Raw genomic sequence first — 22,865 nt, 5'->3', positions numbered from 1 at the left:
GCGCAAAGATGGAGGTTGATGCAGCGGATAGAAAGGTCCAAGAGGCTGAGGATGCTGTTGCTGAGCAGCGTCAGGTGGTCGTCAAGGCGGAGCAAGGTGTTAACGACGCGGAGACGCTACTTGACAACGCCGAGTTGTCGCTCAGGAACTATGAAGACTACAAAAAGCTTCGAGGCGCGCTCGCAGCATGAAGTGAAGCGAGCAACGCTCGGTGTTGGAGGTTTTTTGTCTTGGCGCACGAATCATTTGTTAGGAGCTCACAGCTTGCTTTCTCTTGGACGTGTAGTTTGTCGTTCGATTATCCCTCTTCAAATCGCAGAATTCCAAGATTGCCACTCGTATTCTCCCAACCATGAGGTTTTCCAAGCGTTCGTGTCAGTCCGGACTGGGCTCGGAATCAGACACCAACAGGATTGGTGCCACCACCAAATTTGCACCGCATCTAACCATCCACAATGCCATTGCCACAGGGGAAGTCGTGTCATCGGTTTCCAACCTAGCACTTGGCTGGGTGGTGTCTGAGGTGCTGGCTTGTCGACCTGGGTTGGTAGGGTGGACTTCCGGGGAACATGCCACCTAGGCAGAATTTCTGCACCGGTGGGATGTCGATAGCGGGGCGTGAATTCCCAGGCGATGAGTGCACTGGATTCGTGGCACCTTGGTGGTCTGGTTCACTGATACCAGTAATGTAATTAGCCAGCCTTAGATAGGTACCGCTGGTATCGCAGAAAGTGCCTACCCTGGTGGTCTGGCGGAAAAAAATGCCAGAACACCAGCACCTTTTGGTGGTCTTCCCAAGGTCAACTTCAGATCGCCTCTTCGAAGCTTCACAGGCCGGAAAAGGTGAGCCGCTGTTGGGTGGGTGCATGTGCACCCCAGGATGCTTGCCTTCCCAAGTTTAACTGCGGATTGGGACCTGCCCTGCGCCCTGCTTCTCCTGCCCGATGTCGCTCGTGATTCCCGCAGGCGACTGCTTTCCTTCCCGATGTCGCTCACGATTTCTGCATGTGACTGCTCAACATGGTGTTCGTGACTGCTCGGCGCCATTTTCGTATCTGCCAGCGGAAGGCAGCGACGCGGCGGACCTGCCCCCTCAACCTGGGTATCGGCCGGTGCTGCGAACCAAGTCTGCCTTTCCATCTCCCGTCCGTCTCCCATCCATATCCCATCCATCCAACCTGATTTCCATCCATTCTTGTCCAACCATCCGATCTGGTTTCCATCAATTCTTTTCCTTCCAACTCCATGTCGCCGCCCACTGGCACACCCTTTTGACCGCCGCATGACCCTGACGGGGAAACATGAGAGGGCCAGGATGGCTCACAGAGAAACCTCTATGGCCAATCTTTGGGGTATTTGAAGGGAGCGCCGTGTTTTCCTCGCAGGGTCCAGCCCAGTCTGCCTCACACATTATTAAACGCCTACTTTGGCACTCAGGCTTTGATAACCGCTGACCTGGTCCCCAAGTCGAACTTCGTCGTCAGCGAAGACAGTACGCTTGCAGGGGGCAGCTCCCTCTCCCACACCACCATTGTTCGGCAGCGATTTTCAGCTGTATTTTTCAGTTTCACATGCGACACATGCCATGAAATGCTCCCAATGGGTACGTGGTTGCAGTGTTGATTCCACTGCCTCTCCTTCATCTAACAACCACACACAGGCCACACGGCTACCTTGTACCAAGGCGACAAACTGCTCGGACGTATCTTTCAAACCTGATAATGTTCGACTTGAAGACGGCAAATTGGACACAGCCGCAGGTGATGGGTCCCGTTTCGAAAGGACGAGCTAGGCATGCCGCCGTCCTCCACGAAGTATCCGACACTCGACACCATCTCTTGGGTCGCTGACCCTGAACTTCCTGCGTCGCATTGTCGGCGTGGTGGGAGGTCTCATCACCCCCAGTCAAGACGGTCATTTCCAGGCCGACCAGATCGCCTCGGGATCGCAGTGTGCCGGCTGGCCCCATCCGCCCTACTGCAAACACTACCCACTGCAAACACTACCCAAATTCGCAAATCGGCCATCCTCGTGATGAGTGAGGCGGCGCCTAAGGTCTCCAAGCTGCCTCGTCCTGCCTCGTCGGCCCAGCCAGCTCAGCAGAAGCTGTCAATCTCCACCGACCGATTGCAGGCCCTGGTAGAGAAGAAGGTTAGATTGCCTGTCTTCACGGATGCCTCAGATCCTGCTGGCAAGGCCAGTCGGATGAACAAGTGGACTGGGCATGGCTGGGTGGGTGAAATTACCAGATTACCATATGGTAATCGGTGACTAAGCACCGGTCGGCAAGCGCCCAGATGGATGGCAGCGTCTAGGAATCCGCTCGGTATCCACCATATACTACGAAACTACTGGACTGGGCACTGACCGAGGTGCTTTTACTGCTTCTTCTCTTACTGTGAAAACCCCTACTGGGTGGGCTCCGAACTTCCTCAACATCCCCCAGGCTCACCATTCTGGACGCACCGTGTAACAGGCACGCGCAATACATCGGCGCATTCCGGCATGGATTCTATTAGGAAGTTCAAGTTTTCCAAAATGACGAAGAGAACGTAGGGTAGTCTCCTTGCGTGGTAACCCGATACGAAAACCCCCTTCATATGCCCCATGGGTTAGCCATAGAAGTCACGCTGTGACCCTCTCCCCGTCAGATTCATACGGCAGTCAAAAAGGTGCGCCTCCGGGCGGCAAACTGCGAAGGAAAGGTTGGAAGGGAAGAAGGATGGTGACCTGGTTACCTCTGGGAATCCGCTCGGTATCCCCCAGGTTCACCCGTCTGGACGCACCGTGTAACAAGCACGCGCAATACGCCGGCGCATTCCGGCACGGAGTCTACAGCAAAAGGCAAGGGAGGGGGGAGAATAGAGGTAGAGACTAGCTCGCATGACGGGTTTTCGCGCATGCTTTTGGCCAAGCAGACGGAGTAATAAGTAGCGTGGAACAATCATGTACTTGTCAAATGTGCTCGTCCCTGTGATTGCTGCTTCTTTTCATTTGTCCTTGGTATTATCATGACTTGTGCTCGCCGGGCAGTGCCCCCTATGACTTCAATCGTAGCGCCCTCAATACTTCGGTCCGATGATAGACAACGACGACAACAATAGTGACGACAACGATATTGGTGACAGCGACAGGGACGAGCACGACGACAGGGACGAGAACGACGACAGGGACGACGACAACGACAGGGGCGACGACAGCAAGCAGATAAGAAATTCAGTCGTCTTAGTACAGGAAATCAAGGGGGCCTCGGTAGGATATACGGAATACATACGTGTAGCAAACACTGCCCGAGTAGCAAATCTCTTGTCATCAGCCCTTGGTCGTCCACATTGCTCTCTTCAATCTTCTCTGGAAGACTCTTGGCCATTTCTGGCCAGACAGCGAATCGACGCGTTAGCGTAGCCCGCTGGTCAAAATGCTTCGTCAGTGTATGGAACCTTTACCGTCTGGACGGTCGCACTACGAGCCTTGTGGAGAGCGATGCCAACGTTGGAATTTCTTCACGGTTGTCGGTCCCCTCCTAAACGCGTCGATGTTGTGAGGCGGAATCTTCTCCGTGTTCAAGTAATCTCAATGCCCAGCCCAGTCTCCATGAACCTTTTCATGGGGATTGAAATCACTGGTGAGTGGAAATGATCTTAATGTGTTGGTCAGTTTTCTGTATCCAGATGCAGATGCAGTTGGAGGTGGAGGTGGAGGGATTGAAGTTGCGTGAAGTGGCTTGAAGTGGCTTGATTCCTTTAGCTGCGAGGGCCGGACGCGTCGGCTGCAAAGAGGCATTCGGGCCGACATTTGGGCCTCGGGCCCGGTACCGGATTCAGTGATGCTCGACTAACACCTTCATGGATATGTGCTGACTCAGATGTCCATGTTGACTGCATCCCACAGATTCGCAACACCCAAACCTCGTGGACTTAGAGGCCACCAACTGAGCAGTTCATGCGCTCAAAGTATGCGGACAAGCCGGCTGCTCAGCCTGAACAAAACACGGCGGCATTTCGGCACCAGCGTTGAGGAATCGCCGCATGCCACCCAGGACGGCTGAGCAGTCCAGATCCTCAGCATCGCAGTCGACCAACTCCAGCGCGGCGACATGTTCATCTGGCTGCGCATGCGGTTCGAGACGTATCCTCCGCCAACATTGACCTCGCCCTCTCCATCTAGTTTGGTCAGATGTTAACTGGGGTGAACCCCAGAGAAGAAGTCTTTTTTGACAAAGTAGCGGATGTGTCGTCGCTAGCTGCGGATCTCGCTTTCAACTTACCATAATTTCAGTGACACAGACTTAGCCACATTTCATCCGCATCCTCGGGTATTCCTTCTCATCCATCTCCGGCTTCGATCAACGAGGTTTGGAATTTGAGGTCTCGGATGAGACTGCACAACGCAGAGCGACTGAATGCTAAGAATCAAGCGAATAGAATGCATCTTATATATTCCTCAAGTTGATGTGAAGTTCCTTCTGCTGCAGCAAAACGGTCGGAAGCACGTCGTCTAGCAGCACCGGCAACGTGAAGCTCCTCACGGGTGTAGCTGTCAGCTGGCCATAGATCGGCCGGAGACCGTATTGCCAACGAGTAAGCAACAAATCCTCGTTGTCCTGCATGTAGAAGACAGGCAACCGCAACTCCCCGACTTGCGTCTCCGCCACTCGCTGAGAGCAAAAAATAATAATGCAGCTGAAACTGACAGCTGGGCTGAAACCACGGGTCTGAAGTCTATGCAGAACTCGCTTGTCATGAGAATTGGCCCGAAGCCAAGGCTATGTCAGCTGGAAAGAGTTGAGTCAAGAGCATCTACGTCAAGGACCAGGAAGAGGCCGCGCTGTCCATCGGACTGACGGACGAGCTCTGGCTCGGGGAGAGCGACATCGTCGCCTGCCTCGCTGCCATATTTCGCTCAGCGGATTGCTGAGCCATGAGATGAGCCACCTTCGATCTTGACGGCCGTGGCTTGAAGCTGCGGTGCGGGTGCGACAATACGATTCCTAACCGACAGATGATCCTTTGCTCAATTCAGCAGGGCGGTCGCACAGAGGCAAGAGCAATGTGGAGTGGAGAATCACAGTGAGATCAATGTCTGTTTCAAACCAGGTTTGAATTCCATGACGCCAAGTAGTGCCTACGGGGGTATCATCCACATGTCCATGAACCAACAACGCCACATTGCTGCCAGAAGACCTTGGCTGCTCCAAAGCAAAAACAGAATACAAACGGAAACACCGAACCACAGCCGGAGAGTCAGGAACGCTCGACGGCCTGAACCAGCCTGGCACCAGGACGAACTCTTCGTGACCTACCCAGACCGCGAAGAAGACGGAGACCCACCGTCATCTGCATAATCGCTTGCTGTTTCCGAACCCTCATCCTTGGGGAAAAGCTCCTCCGAAGGCGTAGCTTGGTGGGAGGCGAAGCGGAAGCGAAGCCACGAAATCACCTGCAGCCAATTGCCGTAGCCAGCTTCGGATGTGATCTTGTCCAGAGGCAGAGTGTCTCTCGTCGTGATGTACAAATTGGGACCGTCGGGACCGTCGCGATCGTTTGGATCAATTCGCATCTGGAGAACTCGGAGCGAGGTGGCTGTGAACATGAGGAGGGTGGCCTACGACATGCAAGAGCAAGTCAGCACACGCTTAAACAGAAACGCTGAGGAATCGAAGGAGACAGAACCAGGACAGAAGGCAGAGAGAGTCCTGCGAAGATGAACTTACGGCGATGGGTGTATTGAGAGGCTTGCCGCTCATTGCGTGGCAGACTAGGGTGACCAGGCAGAGAAGCTCGCTTCGTCTGTATGGGAGATGTGCAGGGAGCGGATCGCAGGAGTCGTCGAAGGCAATGCAGCCGACGGATCTGCAGCCGTTGGGGCCTTCACCTTTCGCCCGAAGCAAGGTCGTCGCCTTCCAACGCCAATTCTGGTGATCTGGATACGCCTCTCCCTTGGCGAGCAAACGCTCGATCGGGTTATCCCAATTGAGGGGGCTTGGACGGGCGGACGAGTCTGAGGGAGGTTTCGCAGCCGGCGGGAGGGTGTCAGCAGTTGGTCGCGCCAGGAGGGTTGCCATCTCGGAGAAATGGGTGGCCCATTCGAGGGCGGTGCGGTGTGCATCCCAAGGCAGCTTCTTGGGGGGACGCAGGGCTGGATTGCGGTCGGCCGTGTTGCCGTCGAGATGGGGAGATGGAATGGAGGATGCATCTGGTAGCCACCGTGGATGACCCCGGTTCTTTGTCGTGTAGACTCCGAGTCTCTCTAGCATGGGGATGGTGAAGACAGAGTCGTCGTAGCGTTGGATGGCGACAAGTGCTGCGCAGACCTTGCTAGCACAGCGGCTGCTGGCAGAGGCATCAGTTGGAGTGCTGCTGCTGCCGCTGTCGCTGGCGGAAACAATGCCCATGGTGAGCAGCTATGCCTGACTGCAGGCAGGAGTCGTGGAAGATGGATGTGAAAGGGAGGACGCAAGATTGATGCTTGGTGACTGACTGATTGTGGTGGTGGTAAGTGGTTCGTAGGCTGTGCTTTGAGAGTGACACAGACGCGCTTTGTTTACTTGCAACCAAAAGCACAGACCTAGCGCACCAGGTAACCAATGTCACGTGGTCAAGAGTGGCGCCTCCCTGCCTTAGTCATCTAAAGTGGGCTCACTCCAGCCACAGCAGCTGAATCAGAGGCTACCGCCTTATGTAACCAGATTTCTGCCGTTCGTGGCCCGTGCGCCTATCCCGATTGAGCCCAAAGTGAGATCGTGATCCCCTCAAACGGTGGTGCATCAATTCAGTCCTATTCAGTCCTCAACTTCTCCGAAGCAAATGACGCTTCATGGCTCCGGTTCCTCGTGACTTTATAGCATGGAAAGCCCAGGTCACCCAGCAGGGCGTCGGCAACAAGACACTCGGCGAAATTAAGTCTACATCGGGCTCCAAGATACCCCACAGCGCGTTTCTCCAACTGCGTGCTGTTTGGCTGCCCGACAAGCTCGCCTCGGAAGCGACTGGGAACCTCCATAGGACCGGCCTCATTGGAGACTTCAAGGAATTGATCAATACAGTTGTAACACACGGGTTCAGTGAAGCGGACACGTTTCATAACTTTCTCAACGACATCTGTGGCTCAGGCAACACGACCCCAGCGCCGCAATCCGATGAATCCCTAGTTAATGCCCCTGCCATCGAGCCGAAGTTCAGTAGCTTTGTCGTCCCCTTGGGTCAGTGGAAGCTGCTTAAGCCTGCTGCGCAGGAACAGGTGGTGGCAAGCACGCCGCCTCTTAATGCCATCAAGAACACAAGCGCCCTGCCGCTCGACTATGATAAACCTCCACTCCCGCCTTCATTCTCCAGAGAACTGGATACGAACGTTGCAGACATCACCAGCTTACTCATGTCACAGCAAATCGAAACGCCCTCAAAGGTCCGCGTCAACAAGAGCTACGCTACGCCGCTTGAAGAATCAGAAGCAGACGGTGCGAGCGCCTCCCCGACCCGTTCGCCTCCTGAATCCCCGGCCTTTTCTTCTGGCGGGGAGAGTGAGGCCGAGGCCATTGCGCAGGTGGGGGGTCGTTTTCGGAAACTCCGCACAAAGTACGAAGTACAAACGTCCAACTTCTTCTCCAGCTTCTTCTACGCCTTCTTTCCACACTATCTTACCTTCGTGTGGACCCGGTACCTGGAAGTCGTTACCGAGGAAGCCAGTTATCGTTTCGGCGCCAAACACCCGGTTGCCTCTGGCACCGCTCCATCTCCTCCACCCATCTTTATCGCCCGCACCGACGGGGCCTTCTACGAAATCGGCGAGGACGGTTCTCGGAAGAAAAGGGGCTTCCTGCCTTTTGAGTTAAAGCCATATTGTCGGAATGAAAAGCTTGACGCCACATGCCGAGAGGAGACGGCTGAGATGGCTGCCATCATCTACGAGGAGTTTGTAAGGGACAACCAGCAGTGAGTGCCCGGGGATAGTTTCTGTGGGTGGCTGTACGCGTTTTCACTAACGGCGAAAAAGCCCACCTTCTGACGAGCAAGAAGCCCTCGATCAAACCCATCATCGGTTTATGCTTTCGCTGAACCGGGATGAATTCTACATCACGGTCGCAACCTTTACTGGCCATTACATATCGTACATCAGCAGCACTGCAACGCCGTCAAATCCATCGAATCTTGAAGCAAAGCATCTCATCTCCTTCCAGCCTCATGGGCCATTCAGTCTGCTGGTCAGGGAACATATGATAATTTTTAGGGAGATTATGCTTTCTATGGCTATGAAGAAGATCAATCATCGAGGCTCAAAGGGTCAAATAGTGCTTAATGCTTTACAAAGTCGCCGTTGATGGCGTTGTCTGGTGCCCTGAAGGCCAGTCTCATTGTCGAACATGCAACACGCGCCATCGAGAAATAGTTGACTCGGTTTTGATGTCTGCTCTTACCTGAAGCTTGCGCCTCTCGTGATGCTTTCATACCACGTACCGTATACCTCATTGCACACTTTACATCAAGCATGGAAGACAGGGAGAACGAGCTGAATGTCTCCAGATCCTGCAAACCGGGGAAGGGTGCAATATGCGGGAGAGTACGATGCGTCATCATCTCTACTGCGGTGGCTCACTCAGCTGATTCGGCGGCAGTCTTGCCTGACTCCTACTGTGCTTGATTTGGCAATCCTGCTTGATCCACACCATCCCTCAACCAAGCCATCCCGCCGACACACTAAGCTTTTCCCCACTCTTCCTCCTCGCGTGTTCTCGCCAACTAGCCTCACCGGACGGGGCTAATTCTATTTGATCACGCCGGCGGGAAGAATGCCCTGTTTTGGCTGGCTGGTAGGTCCGACGTTCTGAGAGATTGCGTCAGTGGAGGATCGCTTCAGATTGTGTTCGGAGGCAATGAATGCTGTTGCGAGAACTGCTACGGTCGGTATTTGAACATGGTGCAAGACGTTGTGCTTGTGCTTGGGGGGATAACGGTGTTGTTTGGCTGCCAGAGTCGTGCTGATGGGTGAGATGCCTGGATTCATTGGTCCCCTAGACACGGTGCGTCAAAGGCGAACCACGATTCAGTTGTTGAACAACAGCCGCTGATCCAGAGCCCAAATCGTTCTCATTCTGGCCGAAACGAGTCCGAAAATAACCTCGGTTGATAGGAATAGTATTCTCTCGTGTCTGATTTGTGTCGGGTGTTCCCCAACGCTTAGCGACTGTGAAACATGTCTGGTATGGCGTAAACCTTTCGTGAAAGACACTATCCTCAGATGATAGTCAGGTTGTTTACGAGATGAGTGATACTCAACCAGTCTCCCCTGCAACGAATGTTCTGACCAAACATCGCCGCTTCCAAACTGTTGTGTCCAAGACAAACTCGGCAAAGCTCATTTGTACAACAGTCCGGCGCTGCTGGTCTCACAGTCGACCACTCATTTACGCCCCTCAAGGATGTCTGCACTGGGCTCTGCTGGATCTGGCTGCTAATACAAGCAGGTATAACTAGTCTCAAGGCCTCCCTTAGCTTTCTATCATGACTCTTTTACGGCGTTTTCCCGAGGTATCAAAAGGTTGACTTACAACAAATGCGCATAATATCTTGGCAATAAGACCACCCCGTGCTTATGGCTGCCGGTGGAGGATTGGAAAGGAATGACGCACCGTGATGCGGGTTTGCTGGAGCTGGATCTTGGGTTGTGGTTGACATGTAGACTAGAAGTTGTGTCCAAGGTGAATACGGCGAACTATCAGTCTATCACAGCAGACCACGAGGCATAGATATCAACATCATCAGCAGTCGCCATACTTGACAAGTTGATATGGAAGCACAATTTGTGACCTAAATTCACGGTGCTACGCGTAGTAATACGTGGAAAATAGGTTACCACGTGCACATGGAAGCAAACCTGATCCATCTGTTTTTCGTCTTGCAGGGCGGGATTAGAGACTGGCAGTATTGCTATTTTGCAGCACAACCTAGACACGACTTTTGAATTCAAACCATGGGCCTCCGCTCTACGAGCCCTTGTCTTTGAGGGTAGATCTGCTACGAACTTCATTCAGAACCACTTTGACCGGTGTCATGAAAGTCGTCGAATACACCAACATGATTTCCCATCTCCAGAGCTGAGTCCATTTAAATGAAGCCAGCTAGCTCACACCAAGACGTTGAAGAGAATTGGATTCTCTGTAGCTCATCAAAAGCCGCCAGCATGCTGCGTTTGGCGCCAAGTCATACTATTGACGTGTCAAAAGCCACAGAACGGTCATGATCATGTTTAGCTGAAAACACAGCATACTCCTCCTGCCAAACCCTGCGCCTCCATGGATTGAATTGGTGCGGTAGATATTTCTCCAAGAATGAGATGATGATGATGAGCCGCCATGAACCCACCAAGACATTGCCTTGTCTCGAAACCCCTCCGCTTCAGGTTGAGGTTGAACAGGTCAACTATCAGTATACGAGTAGAGTCCAATGACTCACTGGAAACCCACGGCAATCGCATCTCCATGATGACTTTCGCTCCTCTGGCTGGCGTTCTTGCTGTTGTATTGCCCTCTACGCGGGGGCCTTTCGTTCACCCAGCAAAAGGACAGACAGATGACAACAGGCCTGGTTTCTCATGAGCGTTCGAGGCTGTATTGCTCGAGGCAGGCGTTTTACTCATTTGATACGGGTCGGCATATATTTCCCTGTCAGGGAGTTCTGGCTCAACAAGTCTGTCAGGAAGCTTGTAACACTTGCTGATTATGACAAATTTACGTGAATGAGAGTGAAAGTCCGCGCGAGCGAGAATGACTGCCCCTGAAAGTCTTGCGCGCTGAAAAAGACAGTCGAGAATCACAGAAAGTACACATACATATTTTTCTCCGCCGTCAAGGTGGGTGGACGGCGGAAGAGATGAAAATGGTGAACACCCTTGATAAAGTTAGTACCCCTGCTCAAGTGCCTCGGCGGCCAGTCAACAATTGTCATCGGTCATGACAGAAATTTGAAGATTTCTGGCTGGCTGTGCGGCGGGGCAGGATAGGGAGTACAGTAAAAACGTTAAAGAAAAGACAGTGTCGACGGCGAGTGACAGTAGCGTTGCAGACAAGGGAGACGTCCGTGACAATCACAACAGAAAGCAGATCGAAGATGCTCTGGATCGTCAGAAGCCTTGATATATTGCTTCATGAGGTCGGCCTATCTATAAGTATGCACCGAACCTGCAGTCGCAATCAGTGTCTACCTCCTGTCCACCGCTTCCCATGGGCTCCTCCTCTCTCATGTCGAGTACGACCGCGGGCTCTGCCTCGACAGCCTTGATGATGGTCTCGACCTCAGCCTCTGCGTTCTTGTCCTCGCTGATGACCCCGATGACTCCAGCTCCAGTGTGGCAGAGGGCGGGAGTGGCCTCGCCGAGTCAGCCTTCGTTCTGCACTTCCGACGCAATCCGGTGGGTCTAGGAATGACCGTCTTGGTTGGGCTGGCTGAGCTGGGCGAGCTGGGGGATTTCCCTCTGCCAATGGCAAGACGAGCCACATCGTGCTATTTCTGTGGTCCATGGTGATGATAGATAAGACTGGGGAGATGATGATGGATATTGGATGTTGATGATAAGGATGGGAACTATCCGTGGTAGCGGACAGCAGCAGCTCATGCTCGTCCTTTCGGAACGAGGCGCGCAAGACGGGTTTGTGTCCAACGCGCCGTCTTCAAGTCGAACATGATCGGGCCCCAAAGGTGGGCTTGGTTCTTGTCTTCGCCATCAGAGGCAAGCAGTTTGTCGCCTTGATACAAGGTAGCCGTGTGGCCTGTGGTTGTGTTAGTCCACATGTTCGAAATAGGAGAGGCCCAATTTCGGCAACATACCCATACGCACACCGGGTAGAAATAGTATCTGGAGATACCGTTAAAAATACCGGATAGTTTGTATTTGGTGATAAGGATAGGGCCATTCGGGTTGGCGTTGTTGAAGTCTTGCACGGAAAGGAAGTCAGCAGCGTTGTGGTGCAGAATTGACGTTGGAAGATGGCGACGACATGGATGTGAATTGGGAACGGGGGGACAAGGAATGTCGGGGGACAGATAAGCCAGGTCGGATACATGCACCCGGATGAAGCTGACGTGGAAGGGAGCAATGGCAGGGCATCAAGGTCGGACGGGCAGGTTCGCCGTGTCGCTGCCTGCCACTGATCTATGGAAACACACCGTCAAGCAGGCACATCCAGGAACGGTCGAAGGTATTGGCCAGGAGAAGCAAGATTGGGTCTGGCTCCATGGCAAGCCCTTACCAAAGGCGTCCGTCACATGGCCCGGGTTCCTGCGTCTGCATCAATGGTCGCGCATGCCAAAAGTTGCCTCGCTGCTGCCTTACTTTGTGTCACGAAAACACCAGGCCAAAAGGGACCCACGTACGAGCCTTACACATCCCACCTGGGCAGAAGATCTGCCTGCGCGGGGTGGCTGCCTTCCAGCAGAGCACCACTCTAGTTGCTGGCTCAATCCCACGAGTCCGTTGTTTTCTGTGCTGGGAAAAGCCGTCAGGGTAATGCGGCAAGGCATGAGTACGTGGAGGAGAACAAAAGGCGACCTTAACGGATCTTCAGGGACGGACGACACTACCTTGAGAGGCGGTCGTGAGGCACGAGGGGATGGAGCTGGTGCGTTGGCAGGCATGAAGAAGCTGAGGTACGATCTAGAAGTTACGTCGAGTGCCTGGAGGGTGATGACCAACTTCAGTCTTCTGGGGCAGGAATTGTAGGTGGGGAACGTCTCCCCAAATGTGACGCAGCATTCCCATGGGAAATTTCACACAAGCCCCACCATTGGGATCGAGTGGTCTGCAATCATTGGCCGAGTCGTCGGCGCGTGCCTTACATTGACCTGCTCAAAGGAAGTAAGTACCTTGGGTCAGGAAGGTAGAGGGCACCGGTCGGTCACCTTCCCTGCCATCAAAGTTCTCGGATGGGAGAAAGACCAACAGGAAGGCGCCCAAAAGCGCGGGCTCTTTCCACGGTGTGCATGTCCCGTTGTCGCCTTCCAATCCTCGCGGTCGCCTTCCCTCTCGTTCACCATGCGACCTCCCTGCCTCTTTCCTTCTGGTGTTCGGACCCCCAATACCCTGATCGTTGCCAGACCTCCAATCTCAACCGAATCCTTGTCACGGTCAGTTTGGCCACAACCAAAGCCAACCAACACACCCTTCCTCAACATCTTACGACCCCAACGTCTCTTTGCCTTTCTCCTTCCCCATACAAGTCCCACTCCAGCATGATCATGGCAGCCCGTCACCTGAAATGTGGGACTACGTACGCTTTCGGCATCGACCCCAAGACAAAAACTCTGAAGAAGGCAGAAGACAGCCCAAAACGCTGATTGACTGCGACGAGGGGGGCAGAAGACGATGATCGACTGCGACGAGGAGGGGAGTATATGCGAAACCTGCGTCTACCGCCGTCGAGGAATGACCAGCAGTGCGGTGATCTTCAACAAGGATGATGGCTTGCGAAGCCTCAAAGATCAATTGCCTCGTCGTCACGATGGTCCATCTCTCGATGATGATCCATCACTCGATCGCGAGCACGCGTTCACTCCACCAAGACCGCAACGGATGTTCTTCAGCCCGCGAGATTGCTCGGAATTGTGCTTAGGAGCCTTTTTTTCCACCGAAACTCTTGGGGCCTACCCTCCACCTCGACTTCGATCTCCGGGTCGACCTCCTCCTCGATCGTGACATCGATGTCCACACAATACATTCACCATGTTGCGGGCAACGCCTGGGATTAGAAACGATTGGCTCATACTTGTCGCTGTTTGGAGCTGATCTGGGATGCGGCTGGCCAAAACACGCGTCAGTCAGCTTCTGACCTCGCATGACGCATCAGCAAGACATTTCAAAAACTTGCGCCCCAGTGACCATGTCTGCAACCACACATCCGCAAGGACTGACATTCAGGAGTCGGTAGCGGTGATGACCGCCTCCGCCATGGTCTATCCAGAGAAAAGTCTTTCGTCGGTGTCGAGGTGCCATCTTGCAATACTCAGGTCTTCTCATGGGGGTCTGCCGACTCGTCTTGATGTTTGCAAAGCACCAACTTGCGCGCTGGGCGGTAAACTTGCCTGCTTCGTCCAGACGGGTTGAGACACGGACGCTTGAGACTCTACGCCACTATACAGGCAGACATCGACTTGCGACCCTGACCAGTCACAACCCCAGAGGCTGCCCTGTACAAGTGAAAGCACGGATCTGGCCATGTACTATGACTCAGGTGTCGCGGAGGATGAGGCGGTATATCAGGACTCTACGCAAAGAGCTGCACGCCTGTGAGGTCTGAGGAGGCATGCCCCGGAGTGTCGTTGCTGACTTACAATATGGTGGACGAGGTTGCGAAATGTGGTGGCTTCAGAGAACGACGACGCTTGGCTCAGGCCAGTATGTCAACAGCAGACGCCTGTAAGGCATGTCTCGCATTACCTATGACGGTATAAACTTCTCAGGCTCCCACAATATAGATCGAGCGTCGTGCTGGAAACCTCAAGCGTCTCTGGGCGGACTGGCCTCTACTCGCCGTGTCTCTCGTGTTTTCTCCAAGATCCAGGTCACCAGACGTGTCATATCGATTGAATCTGGTACCATCAGTAATTTCGGGCAGACTCGTCTGTTGCTGGTGTCACTTCTTCCGGGTTCCTCGCTTCCCAGACGCTCTTCGACCCGAGTGATTCTTGCAGTGCCAATTGAGATGTCTCACACTCCCCAAATACGGTCAGTTTGTCCAGGAGACCTTGACTCGCGCATATTTGGCAACTTTGGAGATCGTTGAGTAGAAGTTGGATCTCTTGCGCACGGGATACAACGATCCTCATGCCACATCCGAACGAAGGGGTTAGCGTGTTTGCTGAATGGCCCGATGTGCCACGAAGACCCCGGTGTTCGAGCTTCTCATGCCCTAGGGCCCCTCACACATAACGGCATGCGGTATCTAGGCTGTAGAGATGATGCCTTTACCCGTGTTGACCAGGGACAGGATAGCACCGTTTCTCACAGCTCATGCTGTCTCCAATCTTGAGCAAAATCTCTTGAGAAATCGCCAAAACCTGCACGTCATCGCCTTTGTATCTTTCCTCACACACCTCCAGATACTGAAGCCCCTAGACGCGTGGTCACAAGCCCTCTAATTGGCCGCGCGGTGACGCCCTTTGCCCTAAAACACAGGGACGCACCGGCGTAAAATAATACACACACACACATACACCCTGACCATTGCCCCCTCGTGCAGATTGCAAGTAATTCTCCTCATAGCAGTCTCTTTTCACAACATATACAGTCAGATCCCAGAGAAGACCTTGGCATCTTCAGAGGTGGTGGCGTGCCGCATCTCATCAAGCTTGCGTTCACATGGAAGCGGATGGGCGGAGCCGAGACCAGAGGAGTCGATATATAGACTCTCTGACGGACTGGCTGGGTTTTGAAACACGTAGGAAAGGGTAGTAGTTGTGCTTTAATCGGTTGCGAGGTTCGTTCCTCTGCCTACAGCTCCTGCCTTTCGACCTCGACGTGTGGGAGCATTGACAGACTGCTGGTGCTGCCCTGCCTCCTACCTGTCCACTCAATTGATTGAGCCTCCAGCCTGAGCCGTCATTCACTGACTCCTTGCATCTGTTGCATCTGTTGAGGGTCTCCGTGAAAGCTGAATGTCGACCAGTCCATCCAAACAGAGGTAAATGACGACTCAGGTCGGGACGATGTCATCTTTGAGCTTTCGCCTCCTTTTGTTCCGACCCAACTGATCCTCAACGCGTTCAATCCACACCATTGCTAATCTTGCTCACTGCAACCTTTGTATGCTCTTTCCTGTCGGCTGCCCTCAGTGTAACGCATACTGATTCTTTTGGTTCATATACTGCTTCCTCCGGCTGCCCACAATATTATCTCCATGCCCTGTTTCCTTTGCTCTGTAATGTCATCGGCGACCGGAAGATTTTCTGTCGGGGTATGATAGCTTGGGAGCTCTCTGGTTTCACCAGAGGCTTGGAGAAGCGAGGGAGCACGCCAATATTGGAACAAATATTGGGACCATCCACGTCAAATCCTCTCAGAGATTGCCAGAGGTTGTAACCGCGTGAGAGGTAGCCGGGCCTGGTACATCCTCAATGGCGAAAGACAACTTGATCGACGTGACATGATAGAATGCTGTATATACAACATTCTTGATTTATGTAAAGTTCAAAAGCAACAGTATGTGCTAATTTAAGCTGTAGCGCACGATCACGATGGCTCAACCGGCGTTCTTCCGACATTGAGTTTCTGTGTGTCTTCTGCGCCTAGCGACAGCTCTTCGGATACACGGCGTCCGTCACTTTTGAATGAAACTGACACACTCCAATCTTGGGAGGGGTTGCTGGTGTAAAGGACCTGCTCCAAGGGCGGGAGACAGCGGGAGCCTGCATGGGTAAATGGTACCGAGCAGCAAAATGTGGCGACAGTGTGAAACGAGAAGATGAACCGCTAGATTCTGTTAGCCATTTCAGCTGTGGTATTTCAGGCTTGCTCGGCCAGCCTGTTGCGCTTCTGGGGGCCATGGTCCTTGATCTTGGCTGAGGGGTGATAGGAGCTGACGGAGATACGCGCTACTTTGGATGATGTCGGGAGAAGGAATTCACTTACTATGAGCTGTCAGGAAGTGCGTCTTTGTGAAAGCGACTGCGAAAAGCTTGCTGTTGCTCACAACTGGAAAAAGGTGGCGACAGTTTGTGAGAGTGAACTCATCGTGTGAAATACTACCAGGCACAGTACTAAAGACTCCGTGGGTATTCAACATACGAAGAGCAATGGCATCAACTAAGAGGAGATTGTACACAAAATACGTATCAAGAGTTAAAGGAGTGAGGCGTAAGTTGATCTTTCTTGCCATGAGCTTGCAGGACGGGTGAGATCTCTCTCTGGTTTGGCCAGTGGCTGACGCTGGGGATTAAAAGGGAGCGGAATTGAAATAATTAGTATAGAGAGATGGGAAAAGAATGGGCTGAGAGCACTATCTCCAATCTTCGTGAACCGGTACACTTAAAACCCGAACCTGGAAACGAATTGGCTCTGAAGGATGGACGCACCCCTCCACAGGAATATTTGCCGTTCCTTAAGATTCATTCGACACTTGTCGTATGCTTGATACTTAAACACACCGCAAATCGTACTATCTTCCTCCTCTCTTACTCTTCTGCCCTTCTGATGGGTAGACGGTCTGTCATCAGCGGTATCACCGGCCAGATATTGTAGTACTGGAAGATCTCGTCCTTAACGCCGGTCGTGTCTGTCCACTTACAGCACAACGGATTGGTTATTCAGCAGTCACTCCAAATTCGCCTTTTCTACTGCTTATATTATCACTTCAAAGTGTATATCCTCATCTCTGAAGCCGTTTCATCTTCTCGAAACCGATTCAGAAGAGGCGAATTGTTTTCTTGGAAACAAAGCAGACGCTGAGCGAGCACGCCAGGTATGTATCTTCCTCAATCGATATCGATATTTCAGCTACTAGTGGGGTCGTGAACCTGATATGATAATGCGACTCGCAAGGCAAGTTACGTTCACCCCTCTGCCTTTCTGTCTGCCGATATTACTCCCGTAGAAAATCATGGTTTACAACGCTTCTGACTCATGTGGATAAGCCATGTCGGAATGAGAACGAAGGGTCTATGTCCCGCGTGGACATTGAGACGTAGCGTTGTCGCTGGACATCCATCGCCGTGACCTCCCCGCCCTCAGCTGCCTGCTGGATAGTAGTCTTCCAGCGCCGGATATAAGTGCTGTATTGGTGATGCGGACTGACAAGTTGACCCCAGTCTTCGTGGGCATAACACGGATGTGAGTCGGTGCGTTGCTCGTTATTGCCGGAGGTTATTCTGAAGTTAGGACATCGGAAATTCGATCATCGAGGGCGCAAAAGACCCGGGGCATTGGTAGTTTATTGTAGTGGAGCTGGGAAGGTTGAGTATGAGGACAATTCTGCTTGGGCTAAATGACTGGGGTGCACCATTGACAGATTAGCATGGGGTGCTGAAATACCTAGGTTAGTAGAAGGAATTGAAACGGGGAAGCAAAAGGTCTTGCTGGGATGCGATAATAGAGGCCACGCCGACATTGAAAAATATGCAGGCTGTCCGGATGTGTCGCAAAGGGAATGCAGAGACGACGCAATCTGGATGCTTCAGGGAAAACAATCTAATTGTGAACAGGAGGCTAGGAATTGTCGCGGGATTGATGTGGCTCGCATACTCGAGAAGCCACGAAAGCTTCCCAGAAGAAAGGAGTGCATAATACCGTCGACATGCTTGTCTGTTTAATTTGATAAGGTAGACGGATTTAGGAAATCTTGTGTTAGTATTGATGACAATGACAGCAGTAACGGTGAAGATGATGCAAAAGAGTCACGAGCAGGAAAGGGCAGAAGCGAGAATTCTTGAATAACGCTTGGCAAGCTATGGTGAGATGCAAACGTGGCGTGATCTAATTAGAATGCTTTGCCTTCGTGTGTAGAGTAGGTGGCGGATTGCGACGAATGTAAAGCTGGGTATTACTATTGACGATAAGGATAACAACATTATCGTCAACATGGCCAACATCCTAAGCCAAAACCAAGACTATAGTCGTTCAACCGACAGCCTCTTACCAGATCTTATTCGGGAAGAGCTCGTGCTTGAGGGACCCTGATTGAAGTCACCACTTCGAGCATGACTCCTATGGTTCGGACTGCCAACGTTCATGATATGTCTAATGAGTTCAGGATGGTTTCCGACGACTGTCGCCGGAGACGGCCATGGAGCCACGCATGTTTTCCCTTTCCTGCTTCCCGTAAGTGTCAGACAATGCCTGGCCGATCACCCAAAATGCCTTCCAAGCAGACAACTTGAGAATCCACACTCATCTTGCCTTTATTTGCCTCAAGCCATGACGAAGATGTGAATACTAACTTCCCCGTCAGAGTATACGACATTCGAACAGGTGCGGTCATAGGCGGCAAACTGTGAAAAACGTTAGAAGGGAAGAAGGCCATGCACCTGCATCATGTTTAGGACAGGCATCAGAGTCCACATTGGGCCTTCGAGATCGACGTACTCATCTTGGTTGGACGTCCAACCTATTCGGGTCTTCAGAGGATTTCCAAGATCGCACATTCTTCCCAGGATTGGACATGTTGGTCAAGGTAGCCTTTGCTGGACGGAAATGCTGGAAATGAAATTAGTTCATGACGCGCCAATTTCGGCTCATCGAATTATGCGACGATCAAGGCCCTAGCGGAGTACAGTTGCGGAGAGGAATGTGCCCATTGCCGCGAAACATCCTGCTTTTTTGAAAATTTCCGCAGTCGCCGTTTGATCATTTAAAATGTCTCACAACAAGGAAGCCGAAGATCATGTAAGTCAAGATGCAATGAAGGTCGAACACAATCCATTATTTGATCCGTCTGAGACCGGAACCCAACTGCCAACAAACAAGACATGCCAACTCTCTCAGAAGCTACAATTTAAACCGCCACAAGCATCCTACCAGAACACAAACCAACAAGACCCAAGACAACCGATGAATCACACATGAAAGACCACAGGAAAATCCATACTTGCTCAATCAAACCAAAGTAGCTTTTCACCCTGAAACTCCTCCTGAGCTCGCTTCTCCCGCAAATTTTTGATTCTCTCATGCTCGGCGACATCAATCCACTTCGCGACCCTCTCCATGTTTTCCAGATGCCCCTGCCTCAGACTCTTTCGAGTGCAATCATCGAGCTTTTCGAAGTCGACGCTGACGCATCGACTGATGACTGGGCTGGCGGGCCGCCACTCGTGTGCGATGAGGATGTTCGGAGCTGACGCACTCTGCTGGACAGGTGACGAGGGAACTATCGAAGAAGGGATGGCCGAGGAGGTGCGGAGGATGCCTGGCGGACTGGACTTGTTGTTTCTTCGTCTTCGGTTCGATGCAGTCTTCCTGGTTTTGATGGGAATGAAGGGATCAAAGGGTCTTCTGCTGATCGGTCGGATCGGTCGCTTGGGGGGGTCCGGTGAGCGTTTATGCGTCGTACGAGGGACCCAGGATGGATCTATTTCATCGGATGACACAGATATGGCGTAGATTCTGTCGTAGTTCACGCTCATGTCGCTGGCGCTGTCATCATGGTCGGAGTCGTCGGAGGTGGCGCAGTGGTCAGCCCGGGGCTCGTCCGTGATGGAAGACTTTCTGGACGGCTGTGATTCGGTGATGCCGGGCATAGAGAGCGGATCGGGGGACTCGTCGCGGGATGTGAAGCTCTCGAGGAGGCTGACAGGGACGGTCTTGGTTGGGCTGGACTTCTTGATCGCTTGAGAGGAAGACTGAATGTTGTCAGTATGGGTTGCCCTGCACAGGCGAGGCGATCGTGATTACTGACCATGTTGGAGATACTTGGATAGACAGACAGAACTTCGAACAAAAAGCGGGCGATAGACGTGGTAGCGCAAAGAAGGCAGCGAGGAAAGCTGCGGATGAGAAGGTTTGAAGTAACTGTGATGAGAATGATGATTATGGAAGAAAACGTAGGCGAATTTGTGCGGGGTGGTGGAAAAGATCGCGAAGGGCAACTTGCGAAGACGCGCGAACGCGACGCGTGGGAATTTGAGCGTTTGAGGAAGGAGCGAGGAATGAAGCTTTCGGGGAAGGAACGACCAAGCGAACGCACAATCTTGGTTCGTCGAATCCCATTTTCTCGAAATAAAAAGACACCGCAAGTAAAAAGACAATTGTGGCTCAAGTCTCAAAACTACCTGTCTCGTCAACCCACGGCACTCTGTTCAAACAGCCGAAGAGCCTTCATTCAGCAAATCAACGTGAAGCTCCTACGTCGAGTCCCAACTTGGTCATCACCAGATCGTTGGACGGCAGATGATGGTCTCATGACTTCGACGTTCTTTGATGCTTCTGACCCACTAATCTGGTTTGAACACCCGCCCCCCAACTTCAACTTCAGCTGGTAACATGCTTCTATCTCAGTTTTGCTGAGCCTAATGCTTGTTATAATGCCCCCCTGACCCCGAAAAGCCGGAAACATCCCTAGGATTCAGGCTCTCGCTCTCTTTCATGCCGCAGCAGCCTCCTGCGTCTTGTTTTCTTAGTACTCATGTCAGAGCCGACGATAGAGAAAGGCAGTCATTCCACGCAGATCTTGGCTGAACGGTTATCAGGAAAAGCCTGGCTGTCTGGGGCAGGCGTACGACTTAATCACCTCAGTTACACGGACCCTACTTCGCCGATTTGCCTGGTTGTGACAAACGCGCCAATGCTCGCAGGGTTCGGCGTGTCCTGAGATAATGTCAAAGACGATGAGCGATGAACGCAGGGTTACAAACTTGAGCGGAAAAGGCAAGGCTGCCGGGTCAATCCCCTCCGCATTCAGTTACATCATTTGGTGGTAGCGAGAGGACAGGCTGGTCTTTCAAGATGATTCCATACCATTGGACTACCAGGTTGTCAAGTAGTAGTATTCGGAGGGTCCGGCAGTTTTCAAGGAGCTACTGTCCCCTTTCTTGAGACATCAAAGGGCCTCTCCAAGTGCGCAACAAAGACTACATCGACTGTAATCAGCCGATGGAGTGCTCCAGGTGTTGAATCTGTCAACCGCTTCCAGGACACTTGGCGCAAGAAGTGCAAGGTTTCAAATATGGCAGCTGACTTTGTGGCTCACGCCGTGTGTTGACATATTGCCTGTATTTTCTTCTCATCAAATGGGATTCATTCTATCTCAGCACGCTTCTGGCTGGTTTTAGACAACACCTCTCTGCTATGCGGTATTGACCATGGTCATCGCATGGCTTCCGAGCCTGCAGAAGTTGATTTGCAAGTAGCACCTCTTATCTAATATGCATCGGCATCTTCCTCTGAGTCTGTTGTGACGGTAAGAGGGTATTTAAGGCGTGTGGTAGAGAAGTCATCAATAGGGCAGGTCCGGAAATATTGGTGATTTGGATAAGGCAATGCCAGAATCAAGGCAGCCGAGTCGGAGACTTTCGGACCCGGAAAGGCTCAGTCTGAAACAATCATGGCGGGGATAGACGGCTGGGAATGATCAAGCATGTAGATACCATGACAGCTTTGAATCAGTCTGTCCAAAAGATAAGCATTTGAATGATTTGAACCAAGCAGCGCAAGGACTTCCTAGAGGCTAGGAGGCAGGAGAGATGTCACGAACTCGCACCTTGGACAACAACGCAATTGAAGTGACGAGTGTGCACAGTAGTGATCTCAGAGGCATGTTCAGCACCAGACCGTAAAATCTGTCGTATAATGAGTTTCTTTGTGAGATAATTGCGACGAAGCGCACTATACACATCATGGTTGCAGTCATGTAATGCATGGGGCTTTTAATATCTACAGCCCAGCAGAGCCTTGGCCCTGGAAAGGAAACGACGGCTTTGTAGTTTCTGCCCATGTCCAGACTGATTCGGTTCCTGATGAAGGCTCCAGGAGGCACTCCGTATTGACTGGGATTGCAGTTGCTGTGTCCAGAGGCTCACCAGGGGCAGACGACGGTCATCGAGAAGTGGGAAATAGCTTCCGTGATGTCTTCAATTTACGCAGACCACAGTACCAGTGTCATTCACAGTGAGCCGTGCCTCAAGACCGGGCTGCTCCGCTACCGAACTGCTTCAGCAAGGACGGTCGCCCGTGCTTGTTTCATCGGAACATTAATTCTCCATGATGAGATATTCGTGCTGAGCATCGGCGGAGGAGATAGGCAAACTGTTCTTGACGGTAGACTTCAGACTCCGTACTCGAAGAAACCTGGATGTCAACGCCAATAGCCGGAAGCATAATCGTAGTTCGACTCGCATGAAACTCGTGGGAGACCAGCTGTCAGACGCGTAGCGAGATGCTCTTTCAATGAAATC

At 52.3% G+C, this 22,865-nt stretch overlaps 4 protein-coding genes across 4 annotated transcripts; 2 read left to right on the top strand and 2 right to left on the bottom strand.

Annotated features, from left to right (window-relative positions):
- Positions 1-8: 8 nt before the first annotated feature.
- Positions 9-191, top strand: GCG54_00011655 (uncharacterized protein; the record flags this gene model as incomplete). Its single annotated transcript, XM_045411555.1, has 1 exon — positions 9-191. The coding sequence occupies one exon, from the start codon at positions 9-11 to the stop codon at positions 189-191; it is 183 nt and encodes a 60-aa protein (XP_045262976.1).
- Positions 192-5,298: 5,107 nt separating this feature from the next.
- GCG54_00011654 (uncharacterized protein) lies at positions 5,299-6,394 on the bottom strand (the record flags this gene model as incomplete). Its single annotated transcript, XM_045411554.1, has 2 exons — positions 5,299-5,604; positions 5,714-6,394. 2 exons carry the CDS (start codon positions 6,392-6,394, stop codon positions 5,299-5,301), a joined length of 987 nt encoding a protein of 328 aa, XP_045262975.1.
- A 422-nt stretch (positions 6,395-6,816) lies between these two features.
- Positions 6,817-8,317, top strand: GCG54_00011653 (uncharacterized protein; the record flags this gene model as incomplete). The annotated part of the gene is made up of 2 exons (XM_045411553.1): positions 6,817-7,931; positions 7,993-8,317. 2 exons carry the CDS (start codon positions 6,817-6,819, stop codon positions 8,315-8,317), a joined length of 1,440 nt encoding a protein of 479 aa, XP_045262974.1.
- An 11,251-nt stretch (positions 8,318-19,568) lies between these two features.
- Positions 19,569-20,374, bottom strand: GCG54_00011652 (uncharacterized protein; the record flags this gene model as incomplete). The annotated part of the gene is made up of 2 exons (XM_045411552.1): positions 19,569-20,315; positions 20,372-20,374. 2 exons carry the CDS (start codon positions 20,372-20,374, stop codon positions 19,569-19,571), a joined length of 750 nt encoding a protein of 249 aa, XP_045262973.1.
- Between the last annotated feature and the right edge of the window lie 2,491 nt (positions 20,375-22,865).

The sequence above is a fragment of the Colletotrichum gloeosporioides genome (assembly GCF_011800055.1).
Source record: "Colletotrichum gloeosporioides strain Lc1 chromosome Unknown consensus_53, whole genome shotgun sequence".
NCBI lineage: Eukaryota > Fungi > Ascomycota > Sordariomycetes > Glomerellales > Glomerellaceae > Colletotrichum > Colletotrichum gloeosporioides.
This window is presented reverse-complemented; position numbering and strand designations above follow the sequence as displayed.